General features: G+C 46.2%; 1 protein-coding gene across 11 annotated transcripts in view; it reads left to right on the top strand.

Annotated features, from left to right (window-relative positions):
- Positions 1–24389, top strand: part of ARHGEF11 (Rho guanine nucleotide exchange factor 11) — an 89358-nt gene that overhangs the window by 41818 nt on the left and 23151 nt on the right. For 5 of the 11 annotated variants that reach the window (XM_016221419.2, XM_016221416.2, XM_087827998.1 and 2 more), the window contains 18 exons: positions 560–609; positions 1330–1387; positions 2239–2414; positions 3125–3196; positions 8601–8720; positions 10356–10401; positions 11224–11300; positions 12481–12618; positions 15466–15540; positions 15761–15862; positions 16907–17005; positions 18114–18156; positions 19276–19372; positions 19523–19645; positions 21674–21697; positions 22846–22993; positions 23275–23374; positions 24127–24156. In XM_016221419.2, coding sequence (XP_016076905.2) covers positions 560–609; positions 1330–1387; positions 2239–2414; positions 3125–3196; positions 8601–8720; positions 10356–10401; positions 11224–11300; positions 12481–12618; positions 15466–15540; positions 15761–15862; positions 16907–17005; positions 18114–18156; positions 19276–19372; positions 19523–19645; positions 21674–21697; positions 22846–22993; positions 23275–23374; positions 24127–24156 — 1578 coding nt within the window. The remainder of the gene's footprint in view (positions 1–559; positions 610–1329; positions 1388–2238; positions 2415–3124; positions 3197–8600; positions 8721–10355; positions 10402–11223; positions 11301–12480; positions 12619–15465; positions 15541–15760; positions 15863–16906; positions 17006–18113; positions 18157–19275; positions 19373–19522; positions 19646–21673; positions 21698–22845; positions 22994–23274; positions 23375–24126; positions 24157–24389) is intronic. The other 6 variants (XM_016221417.2, XM_016221424.2, XM_016221422.2 and 3 more) reach the window with 6 other exon arrangements.

Raw genomic sequence — 24389 nt, 5'->3', positions numbered from 1 at the left:
ATTAAACCAGGACTCTAAATCATTTAAAACTACATAGTGGTCACAACCACTGCAGCCTTCAGTCGAATAATAACCTGAAAAAGTGGAGAGTACATTCTGAACTCTACTCATTCAGTCACAATCAGAAGCTCTTAATCTGGTCTGTTAGAAAGGAAGAAACTGTTGCCTTGGTTGAGCGTAGTCCCATGCACCAAAAGGTCACTGATTTAATTCCTGGTCAGAGCACATACCTGGGTTGCTGGTTCGTTCCCCCGGTCAGAGCACGTATAGAAGGCAACCAATGGATCTTTCTCACATTGATGTTTCTCTCTCTCTCTCCATTCCTCTCTCTAAGTGTGTCCTCAGGTGAGGATTTTTTAAAAATGAGATAGGACCTGCCATAGTCTACTTTAGATTAAAAGTAGTTTTGTCACTGGAGCAGAGTAGACATTTGAGGTACTTAACACAGAAAGATGGGAAGAAATTTTGGAGGGAGGTGGTCTGACAGGGACTTTGGTATGCATTTAGTGACCTCTGGGGAAGCTTGTTGGGCTCTGCTGACCAGGCCTTCTTCTTATAGGAGGTGCAGCCATGAAAGCCGGTGTGAAAGAGGGCGACCGGATCATCAAGGTGAGTGGCCTTCCCTTTGCATGCTTCATTTCCATTCCAGCTGTTAGCCACTGAGTTGAGGTGGTACCATGAGAGTGGGCACAGCAGTATATTGTGAGAGGGTGGGGACTAAGATATTCTAGATCTTTCTTGACCCTAATGTAACCAGGTTTCTGGAACAGGTTTTATTATTCCCATTTCACAGATGACAAAAGCAAGATTAAGAGGGTGATGCTGAGACTAGTACAGTACTCAGTGCCTTCTGATTCTTGGGTTGATACTCTCTCCTCCATACAGTGCTGACTTTAGGTCCTTGCCAGTTTTAAACTACTGTCATCTCCCCTGTTGATTCAGCACTTCTGGAATACAGAGTCCTAGAGCCATTAAGGAAATCCTAGATGAGGAAATCCTTTCTTCTAGGAGGAGAAAACACACTGGGTCAGTTGACATTTGAACAAGGCTAATGGTTGAAAAAGTATATACCAAAAATGAATGAATGAATGAACGAATGAATGAAGCTGCAGCTCTTATCCCTGCAAATTTACAGACTAGCTGGGTAGGCAAAACACATGGCAGATGTGAACAGGAAGAAATTCATAATGTGAATTTGAGTAAATAAGTGACCAGAGGTGGTTAAAGAACACTGGAAAATAGCCTCCTAAAGGAGTGGCATTTTGAACTTGTACATAGATCCCCTAGGTTTCCATGACCATTACTCAATGCCATATGTTCCCCCAACAGGTGAACGGCACCATGGTGACCAATAGCTCACACCTGGAGGTGGTGAAGCTTATCAAATGTGAGTTGGAAAGAGCTGAGCGCTAAAGAATGGAGGGGAGATGAACTAGGAGGGAACAGCGGAAAGAGCAGGCTTGTTGACCCCAGAGGCTTCCTTTGTAGATGCGGGCAGCAGCTGAAGTCACATCTTTAATCTCAGTGGGGACCAGTCCACTGAGACTGCCACAATTTTCTATTACCATTTCAGGTGGAGACACTGTTAGTCTCTCATCAACATCTCTATTTTTACACCCATCTTTGCACTCACATCTAGACCATATTTTACTAAGACTAGGTCTCACTCAGATACCATTTTCTCCCCTCTCCCATTCATGGGTATTCTTCCTCATTTGTTTCCTATTTTGGGAGGAAAAGCAAAAATATTCTGTTTGCAGCTGGGAAGACTCAACAATTAAGTCTGCCCAGGTAATCAAACAGAAACAGCAGATGATGAAGAAACAGTTAAAGGCTGTGGGAAGTTTGGGAAGAGTGGAAGGCTAGAATTTGAGTGTCTTCCATGTGCCAAGCAGGCAGTATATTTGGGGCTTTATACTGGCTACTTAATTTAGTGAGACAAAAGAGGAAGCCAGGGACTGATCAGAGACCCTTGGGAGTGTTCCCAGATATTTATGGGTGGAATTTTGGTTGAGGTCTCTACATGAAGAAAGGGAAAGAAGGGGTACTTGTGTTGGTGCAGGGTAGATAAGCAGGCATTAGGGAATGGGGTGGGGGAACATGACAAGTGAGGAGACTTTATCTACAGAATTATAAATTTAATGAGAGGAAAAAGGGAAAGAACCCCCTCCTTTTAGTTTGAATGTCTGCTGTCCAGGACAGTACCATTAGCAAGCCTTCTTTTGTCTGTCCCTCTAGCTGGTGCCTATGTTGCACTGACCCTCCTGGGCTCTTCACCCTCCGTTGGTGTCTCTGGGCTCCAGCAAGACCCAGACCCAGCAGGAGCTCCCCAGGTCACCCCTGTGATCCCACCACCACCACCTCCTCCACCTCTGCCACCACCACAGCGCATCACAGGACCCAAACCTCTGCAGGTAATGGTCCTCCTGCTCCTCTTCTCGCTCTGTTGTCCCTTTGAATAACTCCCATTGGGGGGAAAGCAGGTTAAATTGAATGATATGCTGGTAAGCAGAGACAAACCGAAGAGATATTCTTCCATGTAAATGCATGTGCAGTTTTATCAGACAGCAACATAAAGTGTGGAAGACTCTAAGAAGGCCCTTTGAGAGTGCTCCTCCCCACCTGCAGGTGTAGACAGAGGCATCTTTTAAACACTGCTGCCCGTCATTTTCAGGAGGGTGTGGACCAGGAGCAGGAGAAAGGCTTCCTGAAGAAAAAGGCTGCTTGGAGGAATGAAGTATGGAGCCCAGTCTGTAGGGGTGAGGGTCGGGGAAGGAAACACACAAGTAGGGAGAGAACCTGAGGACCAGGGAAAGCTGCATGAGGGGTTAAAAGAGATCAAGATGCAGATAGAATGGGAAATGGGATTTTCTGGCTGGAAAGAAAACTGAGCCAGTGAGTCCTGGGAGACTTTAGAGAGCAGTTTGATACCAGAGGTGATTATGATTGCAACAAGGTTTCTGGGAAGGTCAGGTAAAACCAAGATAACACTACGCTTACTGAATTCTAGACAAAACACATTTATGACAGGCACAACTCTCATAGCTCTCCTTGCCCAAGAATCAGCTGGTAGAAGAGAATTGAACTGATCCCCAACTCACACTGTCATATTTTCCATTCTTAGGATCCCGAATTTCAAAAACATGCCACCCAGATCCTTAGGAACATGCTGAGGCAGGAGGAAAGAGACTTACAGGTAAGGCCACTGATGACTGGCCGTTGCCTTACTGAAATAACCCTTTTTCAGAGCAATCTGCCAATGTGTACAACTGAATTTATAGGCCATATCCTATTACCATAAAGCCTTAAAAATTAAAACCCAGGACCATGAAGGAATTGTGATAAGCCAATAGAATTTATTAAAGCTGAGTTTGACCGATAGAGTGAAAAGGGTAATAGCTCCTAGATAATAAATTAGAATAGTCAGTACATAGACAAAACACAAACAAGTGATGAGACAAGTAGAGTAAAATGAGGGAACATTAGAACTGAGGGCCCAGCCAGGCGTGGCTCAGCGGTTGAGCATCAACCTAGGATCCAGGAGATTGAGGTTCAATTCCCAGTCAGGGCACATGTCCTGGCTGTGGGCTCGATCCCCAGTAGGGGGTATGCAGGAGGCAGCCGATCAATGATGATTATTCCATCATTGATGTATCTCTCTCTCTCTCCCTGTTCCTTCCTCTCTCTCTGAAATCAATAAAGATATTAAAAAAAAAAAAGAACTGAGGAAAATGCGAGTCAGTTGGAATCGACCTTGTGGTTTCTAGGGAAGGGAAGGGTGATGGGAGGAGGAAGGTAGGGGTGGGGAGGTGAGTGCCATGCAAGCTGATGGAGAAGGGGGCGCTGTTGGTGAATGGGATACAGAGAGATTTCCAGGCCTGGGAATGGTGCACATAGAGAACAGTAAGATTACTTTAGCTGGAGTGGGATCGCCAGATGACTATAGTAGCTGTGGCTTGCAGCAAGCCCCTCACTCCATTTCAACTCAGCAAATTTCTGTAAGTACCCACTGTATGTAAGCATTGTTTTAGTTCCTATGGTATACAGAGATGAGAAAAGATCAGACAGTTTTTACCCTTAAAATATATAAAATCTAATGGGGAAAATTCATATTACAGTAGAGGAGAGAGTGGCAGGAACAAAGAGCTTCCAATAAGAGAACAAAGAGAGCATTAATTAATAATGGGAAATGTGGGGGGAAACTTCACAGACAGGATTCTGTTTCTGCTGGGCCTTGAAGAGTACAACTTCTGTATGCAAAAGAGATGGGACAGGGAATGCTACTCAGCATAGGTCAAAGGAACAAAGATATAAAAATACACTCATTTATTTAACAAGCCCTGAGTTCCTGCTGTGTGTGTTGCATTGCTAGGGGGAGGAGGGGTGCGAGGGCAAAAGTTGGAATGGTTACAAAGATAAATGAGAGATAAACCTTTCCTTTAAGGAGTTTGTAATCCAGCAGGATATAAGTGGATGAATGAAGATATAGTTATACAACAGTGTAGTAAGTGGTGATACATATTGACAAACGTCATAGAATAATCATGACAGCATGGCATTGGTATAAGGAGAGACCTATAGATCAATACAATAGAATTCAGAGTCCAGAAATCAACCCATACATCTATGATCAATTGATTTTTGACAAAGGTGTCAAGATAATTCATTGGAGAAAGTGTAGTCTTTTCAACAAATGGTGCTGGGACAGCTGAATGTCTATATACAAAGAATGAGTTTGGACCCTTACCTCACACAATAAAAAGAATTTAACTCAAAATGAATCAAAGACTTAAATGTAAGAACTGAAAACATTTTTAAAAACTATAAAACTTCTTCGAAGAAAGCCTGGGTGTAAATCTTTATGACCTTTTAGATATGACACCAAAAGCACGAACAACAACAATGAAAAGATAAAATGGACTTAATCAAAATTAAAAACTTCTGTGCATTAAAGATACGATCAGAGTCCAAAGACAACCCATAGAATGGGAGAAAATATTTGCCAATCATATATCTGATAAGGGTCTAGTACCAAGATGTATAAAGGACTCTTAAAACTCAGAATAAAAAGACAAGCCAATTTCAAAGCTAGCAAAGGATTTGAATAGACAGTCCAGTAGAGAAGACAAGCATGACCAGTAGCGCAGGAAAGGATGCTCAGTATCATTTGTCATTAGGGAGACACAAATCAGAACTACAGTGAGATACCACTCCACACCCACCAGGGCGGGTAGAGCCAAAATAACAGTTGTTGGTGAGAATGTTGAGAAATTGGAGAAACACTTGTTTATATTTTGTTTAACTATTTATAGCCTTCATCTGTTCCCACCATTGATGGTGAAAATGTAAATATAGTACAGCCACTATGGAAAAGTTTGGCAGTTCCTCAAAATATTAAACAGAGTAACATGGAGACATGATGATCAATTCCACTCCTAAGTATATACCAAAGAGTATTGAAAACATGTTCAAATAAAAACCTGTACATGAACCTTTGTAATAGCCAAAAAGTGGAAACACCTCAAATATTCATCAGTTGATGAATAAACAAGTGTGGTCTACCCATATAATGGTATATTATTTAGCCATAGAAAGGAATGAAGTGCTCATTCATGCCGTAACATGGGAGAACCCTGGAAACAGTATACTGAGTGAAAGAAGCAGATCTGTGAATGTACTAAAACCACTGAATTGTACACTTTAAAATGGTGCCATTTATGTTAGTGAATTAAATGTTAATGATAATTTGTAAAATGCCATGGAAGCCCAAAAGAAGGAATAATTAATTATGCAATGATCAGAGAAGTCTTCATGAGGTGACACTTGAGTTGGGATCAGTCTGTTTCCCTCTAGAAAGTGCTTTGGGCCTTGATGGGCTTGGAGTTTATTCTGAAGACAGTAGGAATTGATCAAAGGATTTTTGAGTAAGGGAGTGAACATATCTTCAAATCAGTGTTCTTTAGAAAAGTATGTTAAGTGGATTGATACATAAGGAAATCATCTAGGAAGCTGTTGAAATAGGTAAGAAATGATGACAGATTTAACAAAAACAGCAGAAATAACAGAAAGTTGGGGATGGTAATGGGAGACATGTCAGATGTCAGATCAGTAGAACTTATCAATTGGAAAGGGGAAGTAAAGGAGAAGAGAGAGTAAAAGCCTGAATTGGGTACCTGGGTAGATGGCGATGCCATTTATGGAGTGAGGCAGGGAGAGGAGCAGGGCTTAGGGAAAAGAAATGAAGGTCAGTTTTGGGTGTACTGAGTTTAAGATGTCCCTGGGACATTCAGATAAAAAGACCATCGCAGAGCATATGGAGGTAACAGGGCTGAACCTCAGGAGAAAAGGCTGGGTTGAAATAGACATTTGGGCATCCTCGGCACAAAGGTGGTAGTTGACATTGGAAACTAGATGATACCACCCAGGGCACCAATGCAGAGAAAGAGAAGATAGCTGAAGATGGAATTTTGGAACTTATGTGCTTCTGTAGCACAGTGCACCAGCCTCTAACATCACATCAATTGCTGTTAAATTTCTTTGTTTGTTTGTTAATCGTCACCCAAGCATATTTTTTCTGTTGCTTTTCAGAGAGAGTGGAAGGGAAGGAGGGAGAGGGAAAGAGATAGCAAAGAGAGAGAGAGAGAGGAGAGAAATATCGATGTGAGAGCGACACATTGATTGGTTTCCTCCTACACACATCCCAAACCAGGCCGGGGATCGAACCTTCAACCCAGACACGTGCCCTTGATCAGAAATCAAACCCACTTTGGTGCTTGGGCTGGCGCTCTAACCACTGGGCATACTGGCCAGGGCTTGGACTAGGTTTGTCTCTACATTTGAATATTCTTCCTGCACGGCTGGCAGAGGATTTGGCATATACCAGTTCTCTAAATGTTTGTGGGACTGAAGGCTCACCCAGATTTAAGAGATGAGGCAGGGATAAAGATGCAGCTGGGGGAGGGGTAGGAAGAGACCCAGGATAATGTAGAGTTAGGAAGTCAAAAGAGGGCAGCATTTTGAGGAGGACCTAGAAGAAACCATTGGATTTGGCAATTCGTCATTTTGTTCTCATTTAGCTGTTTGAGATAATAGGGAGGAACTAGGCTGAGGAGTGACTGGAAGGCAAAGCAGTCTGGGGCTAAATGTAGACTCTTGTTTTGAAATATGTGGCTATGAAAGGAAGGAGAAAAACCTGAGGCAGCGGCTTGAAGAATAATCAGAGTTGAGCCCTGGCTCAGCAGGTTGAGCGTCCCATTGAAAGGTGTCCAGTTCAATTCCCGGTCAGGGCACACACCCAGGTTGCAGGTTTGTTCCCAGGTTGTCGTGGTGCATGCCGGAAGCAACCGATCAATATCTCACCCTCTCCCTTCCTCTCTCTCTAAAAATCAATAAAAACATTAAAAATAATAATAATAATTCAAGTTGATGGAAAAGGTTTTGTTGTAGTGGTTTAAGACTGAAAACTTGAGGAGAAGGAGCCAATGGGAAGAGAAGACTTTGAAGATATGTGACTAGTGCCCAAGAAGAGCATGAGGCAGTTGGAGGCATTAACTTTGTAAATATTAGACATAGTTTCTCTTCTGGGAGAGGGAGGAATGGCTGCAAATGTTCTGAAGTGAAATAAAGTTGAGAAGGGTCTTACCAGATGATACTGTCTGCTGAGACTGAGGGAAGGATTGGAGGCCTGAGAAGATGGAAAAAATAAGTAAGGAATTTTTAAAAAAGGTTGGCTGGTAGCAGTGAGGCCCCAGATGAGCTGAGAGAATATGTGCACTCAGAGTCTTTGTTTAATTATTTAAGCAAAGCTATACTGAGTATTTTCTTTTGTAGTGAAATAATAATAGCCAACCGTATTTAGTAATGTGACTAAGCACCAGACATCCTGCTAAGCACTTTACATAGATAATCTTATTCAGATCTTACGGCTCAGCCCTCCCGGGAGGCAGGTACTGTCATCTGCAGGTACTTTAAAGGACCTGTTTCTGAGGACCTATTAAAGCTTGCCCAGGTCTACACAGCTAGTAAGTGGAGGTAGCAGAATTCAAAGCCAGGACTCCCTGAGTGCATAGGCCCAGCTCCACAAGCATATGCTGCGCTCCCTTGTGTGCTGTGAGGGGTGCTAGTTAAGTGTCAGACCACTTCCCAACTGCTGGGCTGGGGAGGGTGATGGTGGCTCCCCTAGTCCACGCTTCTCCCTCTCAGTCTCAGGTGCTACTCACTGTGTGTGAGTTTCCCCTTGGGTACCTTTTCCTGTGCTGATCTGGACAGTCACATATCTCACACTTGAGGAATAGTGAGAGAACACCTCATTTAGGGTGTGGTACTTAAGCCAACCTTTGAGGGATGGGTCAGGTTAGGATGGGCCTTTGTGTTGTCTGCTTTCTCCAGTTGCCTCATGTGTTCTTTTTCTCCCCATTTATACTTTTTTCTGTTCCCAACTGATAGTGAAATAACTTACATCTACTAGAACACAAAGCTCTCTTCTCTCTCCCCTTTGTTTTGGGATAACTGCCTATTCCCCTCACTGGTGAGTTGTCCATTCTCTACTAACCACCTCATCTGCCTTCCCCCTTCTCCCTGTCCCCCTCACCCCTCCCTAGCATATCTGTGAGGTGTATAGCCGGAACCCCGCCAGCCTGCTAGAAGAGCAGATCGAAGGTGCCCGGCGGCGAGTCACTCAGTTACAGCTGAAGATCCAGCAGGAGACTGGTGGCTTAGTGGTGAGTGATAGCAGGCATAGCTCTAGGACGGGCACCCTGCAGGCGGACTGGGTGGAATTAGTGAGAAAGCTAGGGCAGGAGGCTTCCTGAGTCATGCCAGGACCCCAAGGCTGAGCTAGGAAGTGTTTAGTATCTAACAAAGAAACAAAGGTCTGTATTTCTTTTTAGAGCCAGAGAGACTGAGCACTGTCCTGACACTTGGGACTTAAAAGGAAAGGCCTTCTAAGAGCTTATAGTTGCAATGGAAAGCAATAAATATGAAATAAATGACTGTTGGCTTTAGTCTCCTAATTATCCATCTCCTCCTGAGTAATTTCCTCATAGCTGATATATATATTCCTATACTGACTTCACTCAGTGTTCATCTGGTAACTTTTTCCACTACTTACTTCTCAGGTCTTCTCAAATACAAGTACTTTAAAAAGTCCGCCTAAGTAAAGTATTCCCAGTTAGTTATGAGGCTTCTATAGCAGCAGCTAACCACACTTTGTGGAAAGTCCCAGAGGAGCCTCTTGGTCCTTATCTGTTCTGGTCAGGGAGTTTGCTATTAGTAGTGTCTTTTATCTCTAGCAGGCCTTAATTCTTTGGGTATATAAGAAGTAATTTTCCAGAAATGTTAAGATCTCCAAGAATAATATTTGCCAAAGTCAATAGAAATTATTTGAGGATTAGCCACTTTCTCCCTTAGAACATCCAGATCAAAAAAGCCTGGGAAACATAGGCTAATCAGATTTAAGCTGTTTTATTTTCTGAAGGAATTCTCAGTGTCACATGGTTGATAGGAGCTCAGATTCTGGACTTAGACCATCTGGATTCACATCCCAGTTCCAGTGCTCACCAGCTTTAAGACTCTTGGGCAAGTTACTTGATCCCTGGGAGCCTTTGTGGAGATCACAACAGGATCTACCTGACAGGATTATTGTCGGAATAATGCGTGCCCTCAGCACAGGGCTTGTGCATGTTGCTGCTGCCTGCTTGTGTGCTCTGTGAGTTGGAGTCTGAAATACTCCAGCTGGATCTGGAGGTCTGAATTCAACCCCAGCTTTATAGTTTACCTGCTGTGTAGCTTGGGCAAGTTACTTAAGATCTCTGGGCTTCTGTTTCTCATTTATAACATGAGAGTTCTATACCTGCCTCAGAATTGTTGAAAGACTAAATGGGAGATAGAAAAGAGGGCTTTATAAACAGTGAAGCACTATCAATATAATTCTTTCTACATTGGCTGGTCAGCCAACCCGAGGCCAGCACCTCAAAGACCTTTAGAGATGACCTTCCACACATTCCCTCAGTCATCTGCCTGAGCTTTGTGTGCCGCTTGATGGGAAGTTCTTTCTGTGTCTAGCCCTACCAAGGCAATAGGTGTTGTGAGGTCCTGTTACAAATCAAGCGAATTTTTACAAATTTTCTGATGGTAAAGCTCTCTTTCTACCATTAGGGGTCACCATCCTCCTAAAACTGTACAAATGAAGCAATAGCTCTTGTAGCTGGGCATTTTTAAGGCAATAAAGCAAAAGAGGCCACTAACTGTACGCAGATACTATCTTCTGAGACTAAGGGAAGGGTTGATTGGAGGAAGGAAACAGTAGGGGGAGAGGTTAATAGGATTTGCCTACCCTCTGGACCTTTCTTTTTTAGGATGTACTTCCACTATATGGTAACATCAGCCAGAGATCATCAGAAGGTAAGTCCCTCCACCACACTTTTTCCTCTGGCATGTCTGTAGTCCAGGTTTCTTATCTGTTGTACCCTCTCCTTGAGGCAGATTCAGGGAAAGAAAATATATAGTACCTGCCTCTGGGAAATAGGGTAATGAAAGAAAGCAGTACCAAGCACAGGGAAATTGGATACAACTCATTCAGTAGAAATGAGTGTGTAGCCGGTAGCACTAGGTAGATAAGTGCCATGGAGAGACTAGAATGGTGATGGTAGGATGCCAACTTGCCTACCAGCACCTGGCACTTAGGAGCTCAAGAAATACTGTTGCACCCTGGCCAGTGTGGCTCAGTGGTTAGAGTGCCACCCCGTGCACAGAAGGGTTGAGGGTTTGATTCCCAGTCAAGAGCATGTACCTGGGTTGCAGGTTCAATCTCCGGCCCCGGTCAGGATGTGTGCCCCCCCCCATCCTCCCTCCTTCCTTTCCACGCTCTCTAAAAATCAATTAAAAAAATAACCTCAGGTAAGAATTACCAAAAAAGAAAAGAAAAAAGAGAGAAATACTGTTGCAAGAGGAAATGAATGGGAACCAGGGAGAGTTGTGGATGAAGCAAGGGGTAAGACTTGTAGATAGAGCTATAGAGTGTTATTTTAGGAGGTGACATGGCCTGGGCACAGGTGTAGGGGTAGGTGAAAGCAAAGCGGCTGACACACGGGGTCATGAGATAAGAGAGGCAAAGGGAAACTGGGAAGGAAAGAAAGGTAGCAGTACTTTTCGGCCCTGTGCACAGGCTCCAGATTAAGGTTCTTCCTTTCCCCAGACCACAGCTCCTCACTGTTTTCTTGTCAGGCCGACTTTCTCTGGATTCACAGGACGGGGACAGTGGCTTGGACTCTGGGACAGAACGCTTCCCTTCCCTCAGTGAGGTGAGTGCCAGCAGAGGTGAACCCGTTTAAAGCTGTAGGTTTAGTGTTCCTTCTCCAGCACCTGATGGTTCTGCTGCTCACCAGTTGCCAAGGCCTGTGGCCTGTCGTCTGTGGACCTCTCCGATAGTTCCCATTCCAAGGATTTTAGTCACTCTGCCCTGGGTTCCAAAAAAAGGGTTTCAGATGCATCCTGCATGAAAGGTCATCAAATCTGGCTTCTGTTTCATCATAACTCCATGACGTAAGGAGTAGGGTGGAGAGAGAGGCTGTGCCATTAACTGTTGCCAGCCTTTGAGTGTAAGGGAGCAGGGACATAAATCATCTAAAACAGTGGTGGCTTGACTTAAACAAAGCACTTTTCTGCTTGGCTGCAGGTAGCTCGTCTTTGATTAATACAGTGAACCCTGCCTAGTCAGAAGCAGCACCATCTTTTTCTTTGCTACAGATCCTTCTGTGCTTCACCAGTCATCTTTTCTAGAGTGGTCAAAGGATTTCAAGTTTGGGCCTCAAAGGCTCTCTTTTCCAGGTGTTCTCAGTTTGCATATGTAAACTGCAAGTATAAACTTGCAGTATAAAAATACAAGTGAATGAAAGAAGTAACAATGATGTTAGCAAAGTATATATTTAGCCAGGTTAATTAAATATGTGAATCAGTCATTTAAAATATGTTTAAAACCTAATTTTAAGTAATAGTTGGGATTTTATTTTCTTACTGCTCCTGTCGATTCGGGGGAAAATGATGCATCTATGTGAAAGGATCAGTATGTGGGAAAGACATCAAGAAGGGGCCAGAGGATCCTAAATGATCTACAGTTGATGTCACCTTGAGGGTTTCACATTGGGAGGCATCATGGCTTAGTGATGAGGGCTATGGATGAGACTACCCGGGTTGAATCCAGGGAACACTACATTAGCAGTTATTTGACCTTTAGCAAGTCCTGTATCTGCTCCAAGTGTTAGTGTCCTTGTGTGAAAAGCAGAAGGAATAATAGTATCTCCCTCAACAGACTGTTGTGTGAATTAAATGAGATACCATATAATCAAGGTTAATATCATGCCAGGCACAGAGTAAGTACTGAATTTATATTAGCTGATGAGTGTGGCTGTTACCACCAAGTGAGCTGAGCTCTGAGGGTCTTCTGGATGAATTTCCTTCTCACAGAATTCTCTGTTCCTTTAGCCACTGATAAATCGGAACTCAGTTCTGTCAGACCCTGGATTAGACAGTCCTCGAACCTCCCCTGTGATCATGGCCAGGGTGGCCCAGCACCAGAGGTGGCAGGGTTCGGATGCCCCAGGCCCCCCCACCAGCGACCAGGTGAGTGGTGCAAAGCCACCCTGTAATCTTCCTTTCCCTTTTTTCAGAACTGGGTCACCAGTACATAGTCTTGAGTAATCAAACTAAACCCCTGCTTTGAGATATAGACTTATCTAGAGAATAAATAGTAAAGAAAGAACGTGGTTTCAATAGACATATGAAAGTTAGACTATCTCAGTTCTGTGCAAAGGGTCAGGGAATACATCTGTAGAGAAGTGATGTCTGTGGAGCACGTAGGTGATCTGTCAATGTCTGTATAAAACAGGAAGTAGGTTTCTTTAGTGTTTCTCCAGAATACTAATTTTCAATTTTCTCTTTCTTTAGCAAGTCCTTTTTGTAAACACAATCTTACTATTTGGCACCCTAATATAGAGAACAAATAAAAGCTTAGGTACCCTGGGACCTTTCCCAGTCAACCCCCCCTTACCCTCAGGGGCACTTCCTGGCACCCTAAGATTCTGTAAAACCTGACCTAAAAGCCACTGCTTTGAAGGGTAGAACTGGGTTCCAGGGAGATATCAGGAAGACAGGTTTTGGCTCATTGCAGAAGGCTTACAGGGAGTCTGGGCTGTCTGACAATGAGATGGGCTGACTTGAGAGCCAGGGAATTGCTTGTGTTCAGGCAGACAGTAGGTGACTACCTGTTAGAGACACTGGAAAAAGAACTACGAGTTTCGTAAAACAGTATCTCTTAAAATCCACCTGCTGCCACCATAATGATTTTTTCCAAATTCTCATGCCAATTGTTAATGTTATGTAATATTTTTCTTTATGCTAGCTCACGTTTTTAAACTTCAACCTATCTTAAAGCAATTCTGTCATTCTCTTAAAACCAGTATCACACAATTTAATGTTCTAGTTTTACACGAAGGGTAGAGTTGGTTACTTTAGCTCGTGGAAGGAGAACGGTGGGAACACGGGCCTACTGTGTATTCAGATGCCTGGTACACCAGCTGCTGTGCTAGCTCCTTTAGGAAAAAAAATCTCATTTCATTGTCCCCATCAGGAAAGGAAGTAGGTGTTACTGTCTTCATCAGTAAGCGAGACAAGTGAGGCAGACAAAGGCTAAGGGTCTGTTCAAGGAGGTAACTTGTTAATCGCAACGTCAGACTAGCAGTTCTCCTGAGCCCCGGCGCAGGGCTGCTCCTCTCCTGGCCACTCTCTGAGTGCCACTCCCCACTCTCTTGATAGCACTACAAGACCAAATTTGGGTCCCAATGGAGGTCAGGTGCACCTCTGTTCATAAGGAGGTTTTCTGGTAGGTAGGTGGCTAATAGAAGCAGGTGTAGAGTACTCAGCCGTGGAGTCCATTTTTTCCTCCTCTGAACCTGTTCATCTTCTGAAAACTATTTAAATTGCTATTTTTGAGTGATAAGAGCAAATATAGTATAGTTCCAGTTCCTTAACAATAATCTATGTTGATAAGAGCATGGGAGAAGCCTGTACCATCCATGGAACTGTCAGCAGCAGGGGCATGGGATCGAGGGGAGCTCTCACTTTCTGTTATGTAATTCTGAAATTTTTAAAAAATAATAAGCATTCTGCTTTTGTAATCAGAAAAACTATGTATCTGTAAAGATTAAAGAAAAAAAGTCCTCTCCCAAACAAGCAAAAACCTAGTGCTTTCAGGTTTTACCAGAGAGCCAAGTAGAAGCATCCAACACCCCCTGGGGATCCTAGACCCCCAGGGAGAGAGGGGGGTGCTTGGGATATGTCTAAGATACATAGGTATAGCACATCAGGCTTGACTCTGCCACTTTGCACGCATCATTCAGCCTCTCTGGGCCTCACTTTCTTGTTTATAAATGAGCACTAAACTCTGATCTCTGAGGCATCTTCTGGGTCCTTCACATTCTGTGATTGCGATTCTGGGCATAAAGTCTATATATATCCGGAAGAACAAAAATGCACGAGGAATAACAAGGAGGAACTGTCAGGAAAAGCCCCTGGAGAAAGTGAATTAGGAAGTATCTTAGGTCTGGAAAGAGGTAGGCGTGAGGAGTCTAGGTGGGTTCCAGAAGCAGAGCCCTTGCTGGGGAGTTGCTGGAAATGAGGTAGATTTAACTGAGAGAAAAATATAATTGGTGGGAAAGCTTTGAAAGCGCAAGGAACCTGTAGGAGAAAGGCTTGTTCATTGAAGCATCTGAAAAGCTCATGCAGTCTGACATCTCTCACCATACCTGATATCGATGGCGTACCGTTTCAGTTCTGTTATTAAAACTGGCATAAGGGGGAGAGAAAGAAAAGCCAATCTAAGAAGTTTGGATTCTAGACAAGTAATGGATGTCTGCCATAGATCTTGAACAGGCAGGGAAATGATGAAAATCATGTTGGAGAAAGCTCCCCTTTTGCTTAAGGAGGGAGAGGAGGACCGCTGGGCCCTGGCCGAGGTGAAGCTTTGCCTGCTGACTGGGCACACAGCAGCTGTAGAGCAGCACTGTGGTAGCTGCTCTCTTGGAGGGGTGTGTTCTGTGCAGGGGGTGACTGTTTAGCAGAACAACAAAGCCACACCCAGTGGGAGCTCTAAGTTCTTATTTTGTTGGCTGACACTCCCTCCCCAGTTCTTTCGCAAACAGGAAGAGAGCACTTTCTTTCACTTCCCATCTTCCTGTGTCCGTCCTGTGACCAGGCTACTCTGAGTCTGCTCTGCCCCACCCAGATGTAATTGACTTCTGCAAGTGGAAATCTTATTTTGTGTTTTCTGAGATTTGGGGGTGGGAGTGAGTTTGCCAGACCCATGCGGCTCTCCCTGTCAGTGCTGTGCTGTCACTAAATGGGCTTCATCAAGGGAGGGTGGGTCCTCTGTCCTCTAACCTCTCATCTCTACAACTTGACTCTCTCCCCCAGGGTGTAGATCAAAACCCAAAGCCTTTAATTATTGGCCCAGAGGAAGATTATGACCCGGGTTATTTCAACAACGAGGTAACGGTTTCCTGGTTTTCTCCTTTCATCATTCTTCTGTCATACCGGTTGCTCTTGACTAAAAGCAGTTTAATTACACCATCTGGGAGGGAATGTGGAGGAGGGAGCCTCAGCCTAGAAGCCCTGGGAGGCCGAGAACATGCGCACTAAGCTGGAACAGGCCCCGCGGCTGTTCCCTACCACTGTGCCCCCCGGCCAGTCTCATCCTTCTGTCTTCCAGAGTGACATCATATTCCAGGATCTTGAGAAACTTAAGTCACGGCCAGCTCACCTGGGGGTTTTTCTACGTTACATCTTCTCTCAGGCGGACCCCAGCCCACTGGTAAGTCAGGAGTGTTGGTCTTGATTGAGTGCCTGCGTGAGCCTCACAGATCTCTGACAGGCGTCTCCAGGCCATGGACAAAACAGAAAAGGAGGGGAAACTTAAGTGGAAGAGAGTCTTCACTACTAAATAAATAGCATAGGGAGGAGCAGGATAGCAAGGCCAAGAAAAATCATTCTTGGCCAGCTTGAAGGAGATGATCCTCTAGAGGTTTTTGAATGAAAGTGGATACAGACTGACTGGGGAGCTGAGAGTCACCCTTGGAAATATACAGAGCTACTACAAGATAGTTTGACAGAGAGGCAAGACAATAAAGGGCCTTGGGTATGAAGCTGATGACAAGAAGGACCGTAAGGTGATGGAATCTGGAGTGCCCTGGGATAGTGCTCAGAGCCAGCAGCCTAACCAGTTGCTCTCATTCTGCTCAACTGCTTGAAAAGGAAGTGGAATAAAAGAGAGAGGCTGATGTTGTGCTCTTCAGAATAAACTTCTCACCCAAGGCATGGACTACTGGTGTTTTCTTTCTGGGGTCACCACTATTAGAAGCCAGAGTCAGCATCCATTTGCGCAACAGATTATCATTGAACACCTGTGTGTAAGTCCCAAGTGCTGCTGGTGTCTCAGCAGCATTCCTGAATGAAGACTGGCAGGCATATCAGTCACAGAAATAAAGCAAGACCGTTAGGAAACCATCCATCAACAAGTACAAGATACTAAGTATCCCGTGTGGAGAGGATACAGAATTGAGGCAGTTGTGTTGACTGGTGCATGCAAAGGCAGAGGGGTTTACCATAGGCTCCCGAAACACCCTAAGCTGGGGTTTCTCAGCCTCAGTACTGACGTTCTGAGCTGTAGAATTATTGGCTATGGGGGGCTGTTGTGTACATTACAGGATATTTGCCACATCACCAGAGTTTACCCATTAGACAGCAGTAGCGCCTCTCCAGGTGTCTCCAGACATTGCTGATTGTCTCCTGGGGAGGCAAAGTCCCTCCTGGTTGAGGACTACTTACTTCTCTAATCCATTTTTTTCTTTCCTCCTAGCTTTTCTACTTGTGTGCAGAAGTTTATCAGCAGACAAACTCCAAGGATTCCCGAAGCTTAGGAAAAGACATCTGGAATATTTTCTTAGAGAAAAATGCGGTACGGCAGTCACGGGTTGGATGACAATTTCATTACACTCTTTGGACCACGGAGACAGGAAAAACTAAGCAAAACATTCAGGCCGAATGCAGGCAGGTTCTTGAAGAGAAGTATGGGCTGCGAGACTGGGACTCCGGTTCTGTTCTAGCTCTGCACTCAGGGTCGATCTGCTCTCTAACTTGCTTTTGTTCCACGTGCACCAGGGTGGAGTACACATTGCTTCTCTCTGAGTGACTCTCCCCTGGGTTAGTGCCCTGGCTCCCCCCAGCCCTTCCTGCCTCACCCATCCCTGGGACCAAGAAACAAGCCCAGAGCCCTCAGATGAGCCAGTCTGACTTGCTCTGACTGCCCTGAGGCAGAGTCCAGAGGTAGGACAGCCAGCCCAGAGGACAGGGGACAGATGAGCACCACATGTGGACATAGGTCCCAAGGATGCGGCAGGAATCCCCCTGGCAGCAGCACCTCTGCCTGCAAAGGGCAGTTCCCGTCTTAGGCTTTCTAATCTGATCAACTAAACCAATTCCAAAATGATTTTATTCATCTGGCAGTGAGCTACCAAGACTAATGAGTGTGAAATGAACTGGTTTTCCTCAATATTTTCATTTTTGCCTCTTAAATGGATCTTAAATAAGGAGATTAGAGCTGCCAGTTTTTCCCTGTTGGTTGTGGTGGAACCAGCCCTGTCCCCAGCTGTCAGGTACTCAGAGCAGAAGCCAATACACCATGCTTACTGGGAGACTTGGTGATATAAGACCGGTTTCCCTTGGCAGTGCAGGGAGGGGAAGTCCATCCAGTAGCCTAATAAAGATTTCCCCCTTGCTCCTGTATTAGCACTGGTCCACTTTTTTGGAACATCCATATCATGCACCCTGATGTCCTTGAAATAAGAGTGGAGAAACTGCATGTCCCACCCTCAGAATATAGTCCCTGCTGGCTCTGTATCCTCAGATTCCATTTCCAAAAACCGTAGCCTAGAATTTAGGTTTACAAGTTGGGGAATGGTGAGAGGAGGGTAGATGTAGGGGAAAGGGAGAGAAGGCAGTGTTGTCTCCCGTGTCCCCTGGGGTGTGCGACCTCACCACTTCTGCCCCACTCTTCTGTTTTTTAGCCACTGAGAGTGAAGGTCCCAGAGACGGTACAGGCTGAAATCGGTAAGTTGGCTCATTGGTCAGTTAGTGCCTGTCTTGTCCCGGGCGTTCAGGAGGCTGCAGAGCAGAGGGGCATAATCCCTGTCCTCCAGCAGCTGTCCTCTAATAGGGGAAAACAGAAATAGTTCCCCCAGAATGCCTCACACAAACAGGACAGGCCCTGCCTGGGAGCTCACTGCCTGGTGGAGCTTCTCATAGGAAGACACAACTTGGTTAGGAGAACTGGGCTCATTTCTGCCAACCTTCCATGTGACCTTCCTGGGCCTCAGCTGGGTCATCTGTACAGAGAAAATTGGAAGTAATGAGGGATTCCTAAGCCTGACCGGGTATCAGAATTGCTTGGGGAATTCTTTAAAAGCATAGAAACCAGGGCCTCACTCCACCCCACTCACAGAGTCAGTATCTCTGGGGTCTTTTTATAAATTTCTCAACTAATGCTGACCACAGCTGACCCAGAGTGGACTAGGTGAGCACTTCGCTCCCTTCCTACTCTCCAGTCACCAGTCGAATAGCTAAGGGAGGCAGTGGAAAGGGCTGTCAGCCTGAGAGGTGGATCCCAGCCAACGTTCTAGGAGATAGAAGTCCGAAGCTGCCTTTGGAGAGAGGGTGACAGGAAGGAAAGCTCATGGGCACAGGCGAGAGGGTGAACAGAGGTTGCTGAAAAGCAGAGAGACAGCTGCCACTGCCAGGAACTTGGCCTTGGCTGCGTATAGCTAGATGCAGGAGCAGGAGAGCCGGTGTCTGGTGGGGACAGGTTTCATGGGAAGTGCTTGTGAGCTGTCCCTGGGGCACAGGAGGAGCATGAGCCTCTCAGACATGTGCACTTTGGTGTCTGAGGGCAGCATCTAGACACAGCGATGAGAGGGGCTTTAATATTTCTCCACTTAATAGAGGGCAGAACATCCAGAACGTTTTCTTGACCTTGCCTTAGGACGTGAGCATCAGGATTTTAGTCCTGACTTCAGGAATGCCTACTGGGTCCACCTCCACTTTCTTTGCCTAACAGGAGGGCAGAAAGCTAACCTCCCCTCCCTGTGCCGCAAGAGGCTTTGACACCCTCTGCTAAGGCGACCTCCTCCTCCCCAGCGTCCCTCCCCATTTCTTCTTTGGCTCCCCCCACAGATTCGCGCTTGCGGAGCGGTGAGGACTTACGCGGCGTTCTCTCTGAGGCGCAGGAGGCAACCATGCCCGAGATCCAGGAGCAGATCCAGGACTACAGGTGACCTGGCCGCTGTCCTCCTCTCCCCTCTGCTCCTCACCCCTCTTCTTTCCCCTGTGATGCGTGTATCTCATTATGTGTGTGTGTTTGCCTCACATTTCTGGGTATGTGTGTCAAACGTTTGTGTACATTTATGTCTCTCTGGCTCAGAACGAAGCGCACCTTGGGACTGGGCAGCCTGTATGGTGAAAACGACTTGCTGGACCTGGATGGGGACCCTCTCCGAGAGCGCCAAGTGGCTGAGAAGCAGCTGGCAGCCCTGGGAGATATTCTGTGAGTCTCCAGTTCCTCTGCTACCCCCTGAACAGGTTGACACTTTGTGGGGCTGTTCACCGACATCTCTTCCCCTTCTACTTCTTGTCTGATTCTCTTTCCTCTGAAAGATGGATCTGCATTTCTCAGGCTGAGGACTGACGGTATTTCAAGGGAGGTGCAGAACCTGGGGCTCCTGACAGTCATGGGGTGGTTCTAACAAACCATGGGCTCCAGGCGTGCAGTGAGCTTCTTCTTTTTTTTTTTAATTGATTTTAGAAAGAGAGGAAGGGAGGAGGGGGAGAAAGAGAAACATATTGATTGGCTGCCTCCTGCATGCCCCCTAATGGGGATCAAGCCCTCAACTCAGGCATGTGCCCTGACTTCGGTAATCAAACCTCAATCTCCTGGATCATAGGTCGATGCTCAACCGCTGAACAACACCAGCCAGGCTATTTCTGGAATCTTGACTGTCTGCCTAGCACTGTTCTAGGCTCCTGGGATACATTAGTAAACCAAACAACACTTCTTGTGGAGCTAGTGTTATAGTTGGAAGAGAACGCAATGGAAAATAATAAATAAATTATATACTATAGTATATTGGAAAGTAATAAGTGTGGGGGGAGATAGAGCAGGCTGTGGGGATCAGGAGCTCCAGAGCTGGAGTTTTAATTAAGAAAGTGGGGGGTTATCCTTGAAGACATTGAGGGGAAGAGCATCATAGACAGATACAACAGTCAGGACAAAGTAGGAATGCGCTTGACGTATTTGAAGAATGGCAGGAGATCAGTGCGGCCGGAGCAGATTCAGAAAGATGCTGCTCAAGTGAGAGAGGTGATAGGAGGGTCAGCCACCTGGAGCCTGTGATTGGGGAGCCATTGGAGCTGTAAGAAGTTCGAGTGTGGGTGGAGGGAGGTGGGAGATCAAGGGAGGGTTCCCAGCAGGGAGGTCAGTTCCCAAAGCCATGCAGTGGGGGCTTGGACCACAGTGGGGGTGACCATGGAAGGTGTGGAAAGATGTCAGTTCTCACTGCTTTGATGGTGAAGTAGAGGGTTTCCTTTAAAAGGTCAAAGAAGATTCCATGGTTTTTTCACTGAAGCTACTAACAGAACGAAGGAAGGTGCAGTAGACCATTGGAGGCTCAGATTGGACATGAGATGTTTTTTAGACATCAAACTGGAAATTAGAGTGGGCAGCTGTATGTATGAAGCTGGTATTTGATCAGAGGTCTGCGCCGGATGGAGTTGAGACTAGATGAGATCACACAGGGAAGGCCCTCTGACCATCAGCCAAGCCCTAAATCCTTCTGGGCCTTAGTTTCCCTCCATCAGATGGCAGTAATTGCCCAGCCAGTCCAGGGATGGAGGCAAAATGTGTCTGAGCCCATTCTGAGATTGGAGCACCACAGAATTTTTCGGGATTATTACTGACAGCGTAAGCACCCACTTACAATGGTTTCTGTTTAAAGCAACGGCGCTTTCATCTCGTTATGCAGAGGTAGAATACCTACTCCTGGGTTATTTTGAGAATCAGATGAGTTAATACTTGGCAGTAGATTAGGAAAGTGCCGGGCCCATAATTAACACTCAAGTGGAAGTTTCAGTTACTATTCATTCATCTTTTTAAAATAGGTTTCTTTGAATCAGGTCTCAACATATTATCTCTGCTCCTCACCTTCTTTCGTCTGACCTCTGTGTCAGCCCAACCCCTCATTTAGCTCTGGGTGGACACAGGGAGGCTCCTCTTCCTCCATAATAACTCCAGAAGCTGAAACAGATACCACGCAGGAGGCAGGATTTGCCACATTCCCCTCCTTTTAGCTAGAAGGACGTGATCATTATAACTCTGTGCTGATGGAGTCCCTCGAGAGAACGAGAACCCTCCCCTCCTGAGCCCCACGCTGGCTCTAGAGCTGAGACCCAGAGTCCAGTCTGTCCTTTTATTATACTCTTCCCTTCTCCCCACCACACTCCCTCCTCCCAGTCTCTGCACAAGCCGATGAGCCTCTGCCTCTGCAGCCTGAGTCATCTGTTGTTTCTTTTGTTCCAGGTTCAAATATGAGGAAGACAGGAGGTGAGTGAGTCTGTGGTGTGTTTCAAGGTTGGAGGGAATGGGGTTGAGCTGCTGTGCTTTTCCACCCCTGCCAATCGCAGGAGAGTCCCTAGCATTGTAGGATCGCTGTCCAAGGTTAGTTCCCAGGAGTCTGTTTCGCCACCACACAACCAGTTTACCAGGTCCAGGCCCCTGATGCTCAGGATCACTGCCTGGGACGGGCATCTGCTCCTCAGTGTGAACACGCTGAACTGCCGTCACTCCCAGTGTTCCCATCCCCACACCCTCTTCTCCACCCAAGTTAGCCGTGGGTCTCCCTCCCTGCTTTTTTCTCTTAACCCACCTGAAGAAGTAAGGGTGACAGAAACAGCCTACAGAGGGGAGCTGAGGTACCGCATGTTTTCTCTCTTGGCACATATTTTGTAGTCTGTATACAGATCTCTTTGTTTCTCAGCAGCCAGGGTTAAAATGAGCATGCATTCCCTGAGCATCCACACACTTTAATAAGAGAGAGAAGATGGGATTAGAAGGACCCCATCTGTTTAAAAGGAGAGGAAAACCAGGGCTGAAGTATTTGCTGCACTGAATCCACAAAGTGGATGATCTGTCTACCAAATTGAGAGCCAAATCCATTTTTAAGCACAGGGCTCTGGACAGTTTCATCTGCAGCAACTGCAAGCTACTTGACAGCTCCTTTCCGTCTTTTTCTCTGTACTTGGCGGTGGGAGGCTGGCTGAGGCAGTCTGCCATAGAAGGGGCAGGTTGGCATTTCTCCCCTTCTCTTTGCCATTTCACCCCCACATGAATGCCTAAGGACATTAACTGTGGGCCTCACCTGGCCCTCTAGGCCTGCTCACGGCAGGTTTGCTTCCATTGCAGGGAACTGGCATGTCCTTCCACTGACCACTATCCCCGTGTTAGGAAGGATTCTGCTCAGGGAAAGAATACAATTTCTTCCGGGAGTCATGGCAGCCAAGACTTCCAGCCAGCTTCTGCCTGCTGCCCTGTTTGAGTATTCCAGGCCTCCCTCTGAGTGCCCTGGCCCACACCTACCCCTCTGCCACCCTACTGGGTGGTGGGGAGGAGACTGAAGCAGCGTTCCTGCCCTTCCCCCTGCAAGGAGGACGTGACTGGGCTCTCTGAGTCCACACCTTGCTCCTGTCTTCCAGCGCCCCCATGGACTTTGCCCTCAACACCTACATGAGCCATGCTGGGATCCGGCTTCGAGAGGCACGGTCTTCAAGCGCGGCTGAAAAGGCCCCGTCGTCTGCTCCTGACAAAGACAAGTGGCTTCCCTTCTTCCCAAAGACCAAGAAGGTAACTGAGCTACCCCAGAAAGTATCTTCCCTTGACACAGTTCTCTGCACTGAAGCAGGCTGGGAAAGCCCTTTTGGGGTTCTCTAGCCCATCCCACCACCTTTGGCCATGGAGTCTGCAGAAACCCTCACACTAGAGCAGCTCTCTCCCTTCCTTCAAACCTACTTAGGGTACAAGCATGACTCTGCTTTTCAGTTACTTGTTTAGGGCCAGTCTTCGGAGCAGTGGCAATGTGAGTCTGGATATTGGGACCTTCTCCAACTCCTTGTCTCTTTTCTCAGCAGAGCAGCAATGCCAAGAAGGAAAAGGATGCCTTGGAGGACAAGAAGCGAAACCCCATTCTCAAATACATCGGGAAGCCCAAAAGCTCATCCCAGAGTAGTGAGTATTTGGGGACCAGCAGCCTTGGGCAGGGACCTCAGCCCTCTCACAGACCAGTATGATGGCAGGTCTTCCAGTGTTTCTGAGCCACAGGCTCAGACTCTGAGATGGCAGCTTCCTCTTGGTGCTACTGCATTCTCATCTGGCCACACTACTGCAGGCTCTTTGAAGGACAGGTAACTGCGTCAGAGCCAAGGAGGCCATGCCAATCCCTTGGTCTTAGTCTGCAAACTCAGAACCAGTTGTAGCTACTGAACAGCCATTCAGAGGAATATTTCCCCCTTGGCCGTATTGCTGTTGGCACTTCACCTTCATCTGTGGGGTTCATCTGTACCCCTGAGGGCCTGTGTGTTGGAAGCAATTTGGGCCCTTGATGACGATTTGAGTTACTATTAAGCAGAGCTAGGTGGAAAGAGGGCAGGTTTGGGGCCCAGGGATTCCCCTAATGCCATCAGTAACCCAGCTCAACTGATCCTGTCATTGATCTCTTCCCCATTGTGTCATTTGTCTGGAAATTGCTGCTGGCCCTCGCAGTCATTTCCTAAGACCACCGGTGCTAGTCTTGGGAATCTGAGACTGGCCATGGGATGGGACTGCTACCTTTTCTGAAATTGCTGCTTTGGGGGAAAGGGGAGGGGACTCCTAGATCAGCCCTGATTTTTGCCACTACTTTCATTTTCCAGCTTGATGTAATTTTTATTTTAATTTGACTTTTCATGGTTTACTTTTGTTTTTGTTTGTTTGTTTTTTAGCATTTCATATCCCCTTGTCCCCTGTGGAAGGTAAAAGGACCATTTTTTGGATTTTTCTTTGCATTAGCGTTGAGTTTCCGTTTCCCAAATCCCACCTTTCCTTCTCCATCCTCTCCTCCTATCCTGCCCCTCTCCTCCCTCCCTTTCCTCATCCCACTTCTCTTATATTCCTCCGTGTTGCTAAAGCTGCTCTGTGCCACGAGACTTTGCTCAGGGGACTCCTGTCCTCATGCCTGCCTGTTGCAGGGTTGGGAGGGGCCGGG

This window comes from Miniopterus natalensis, chromosome 19 (assembly GCF_054644295.1).
Source record: "Miniopterus natalensis isolate mMinNat1 chromosome 19, mMinNat1.hap1, whole genome shotgun sequence".
Lineage (NCBI taxonomy): Eukaryota > Metazoa > Chordata > Mammalia > Chiroptera > Miniopteridae > Miniopterus > Miniopterus natalensis.
This window is presented reverse-complemented; position numbering and strand designations above follow the sequence as displayed.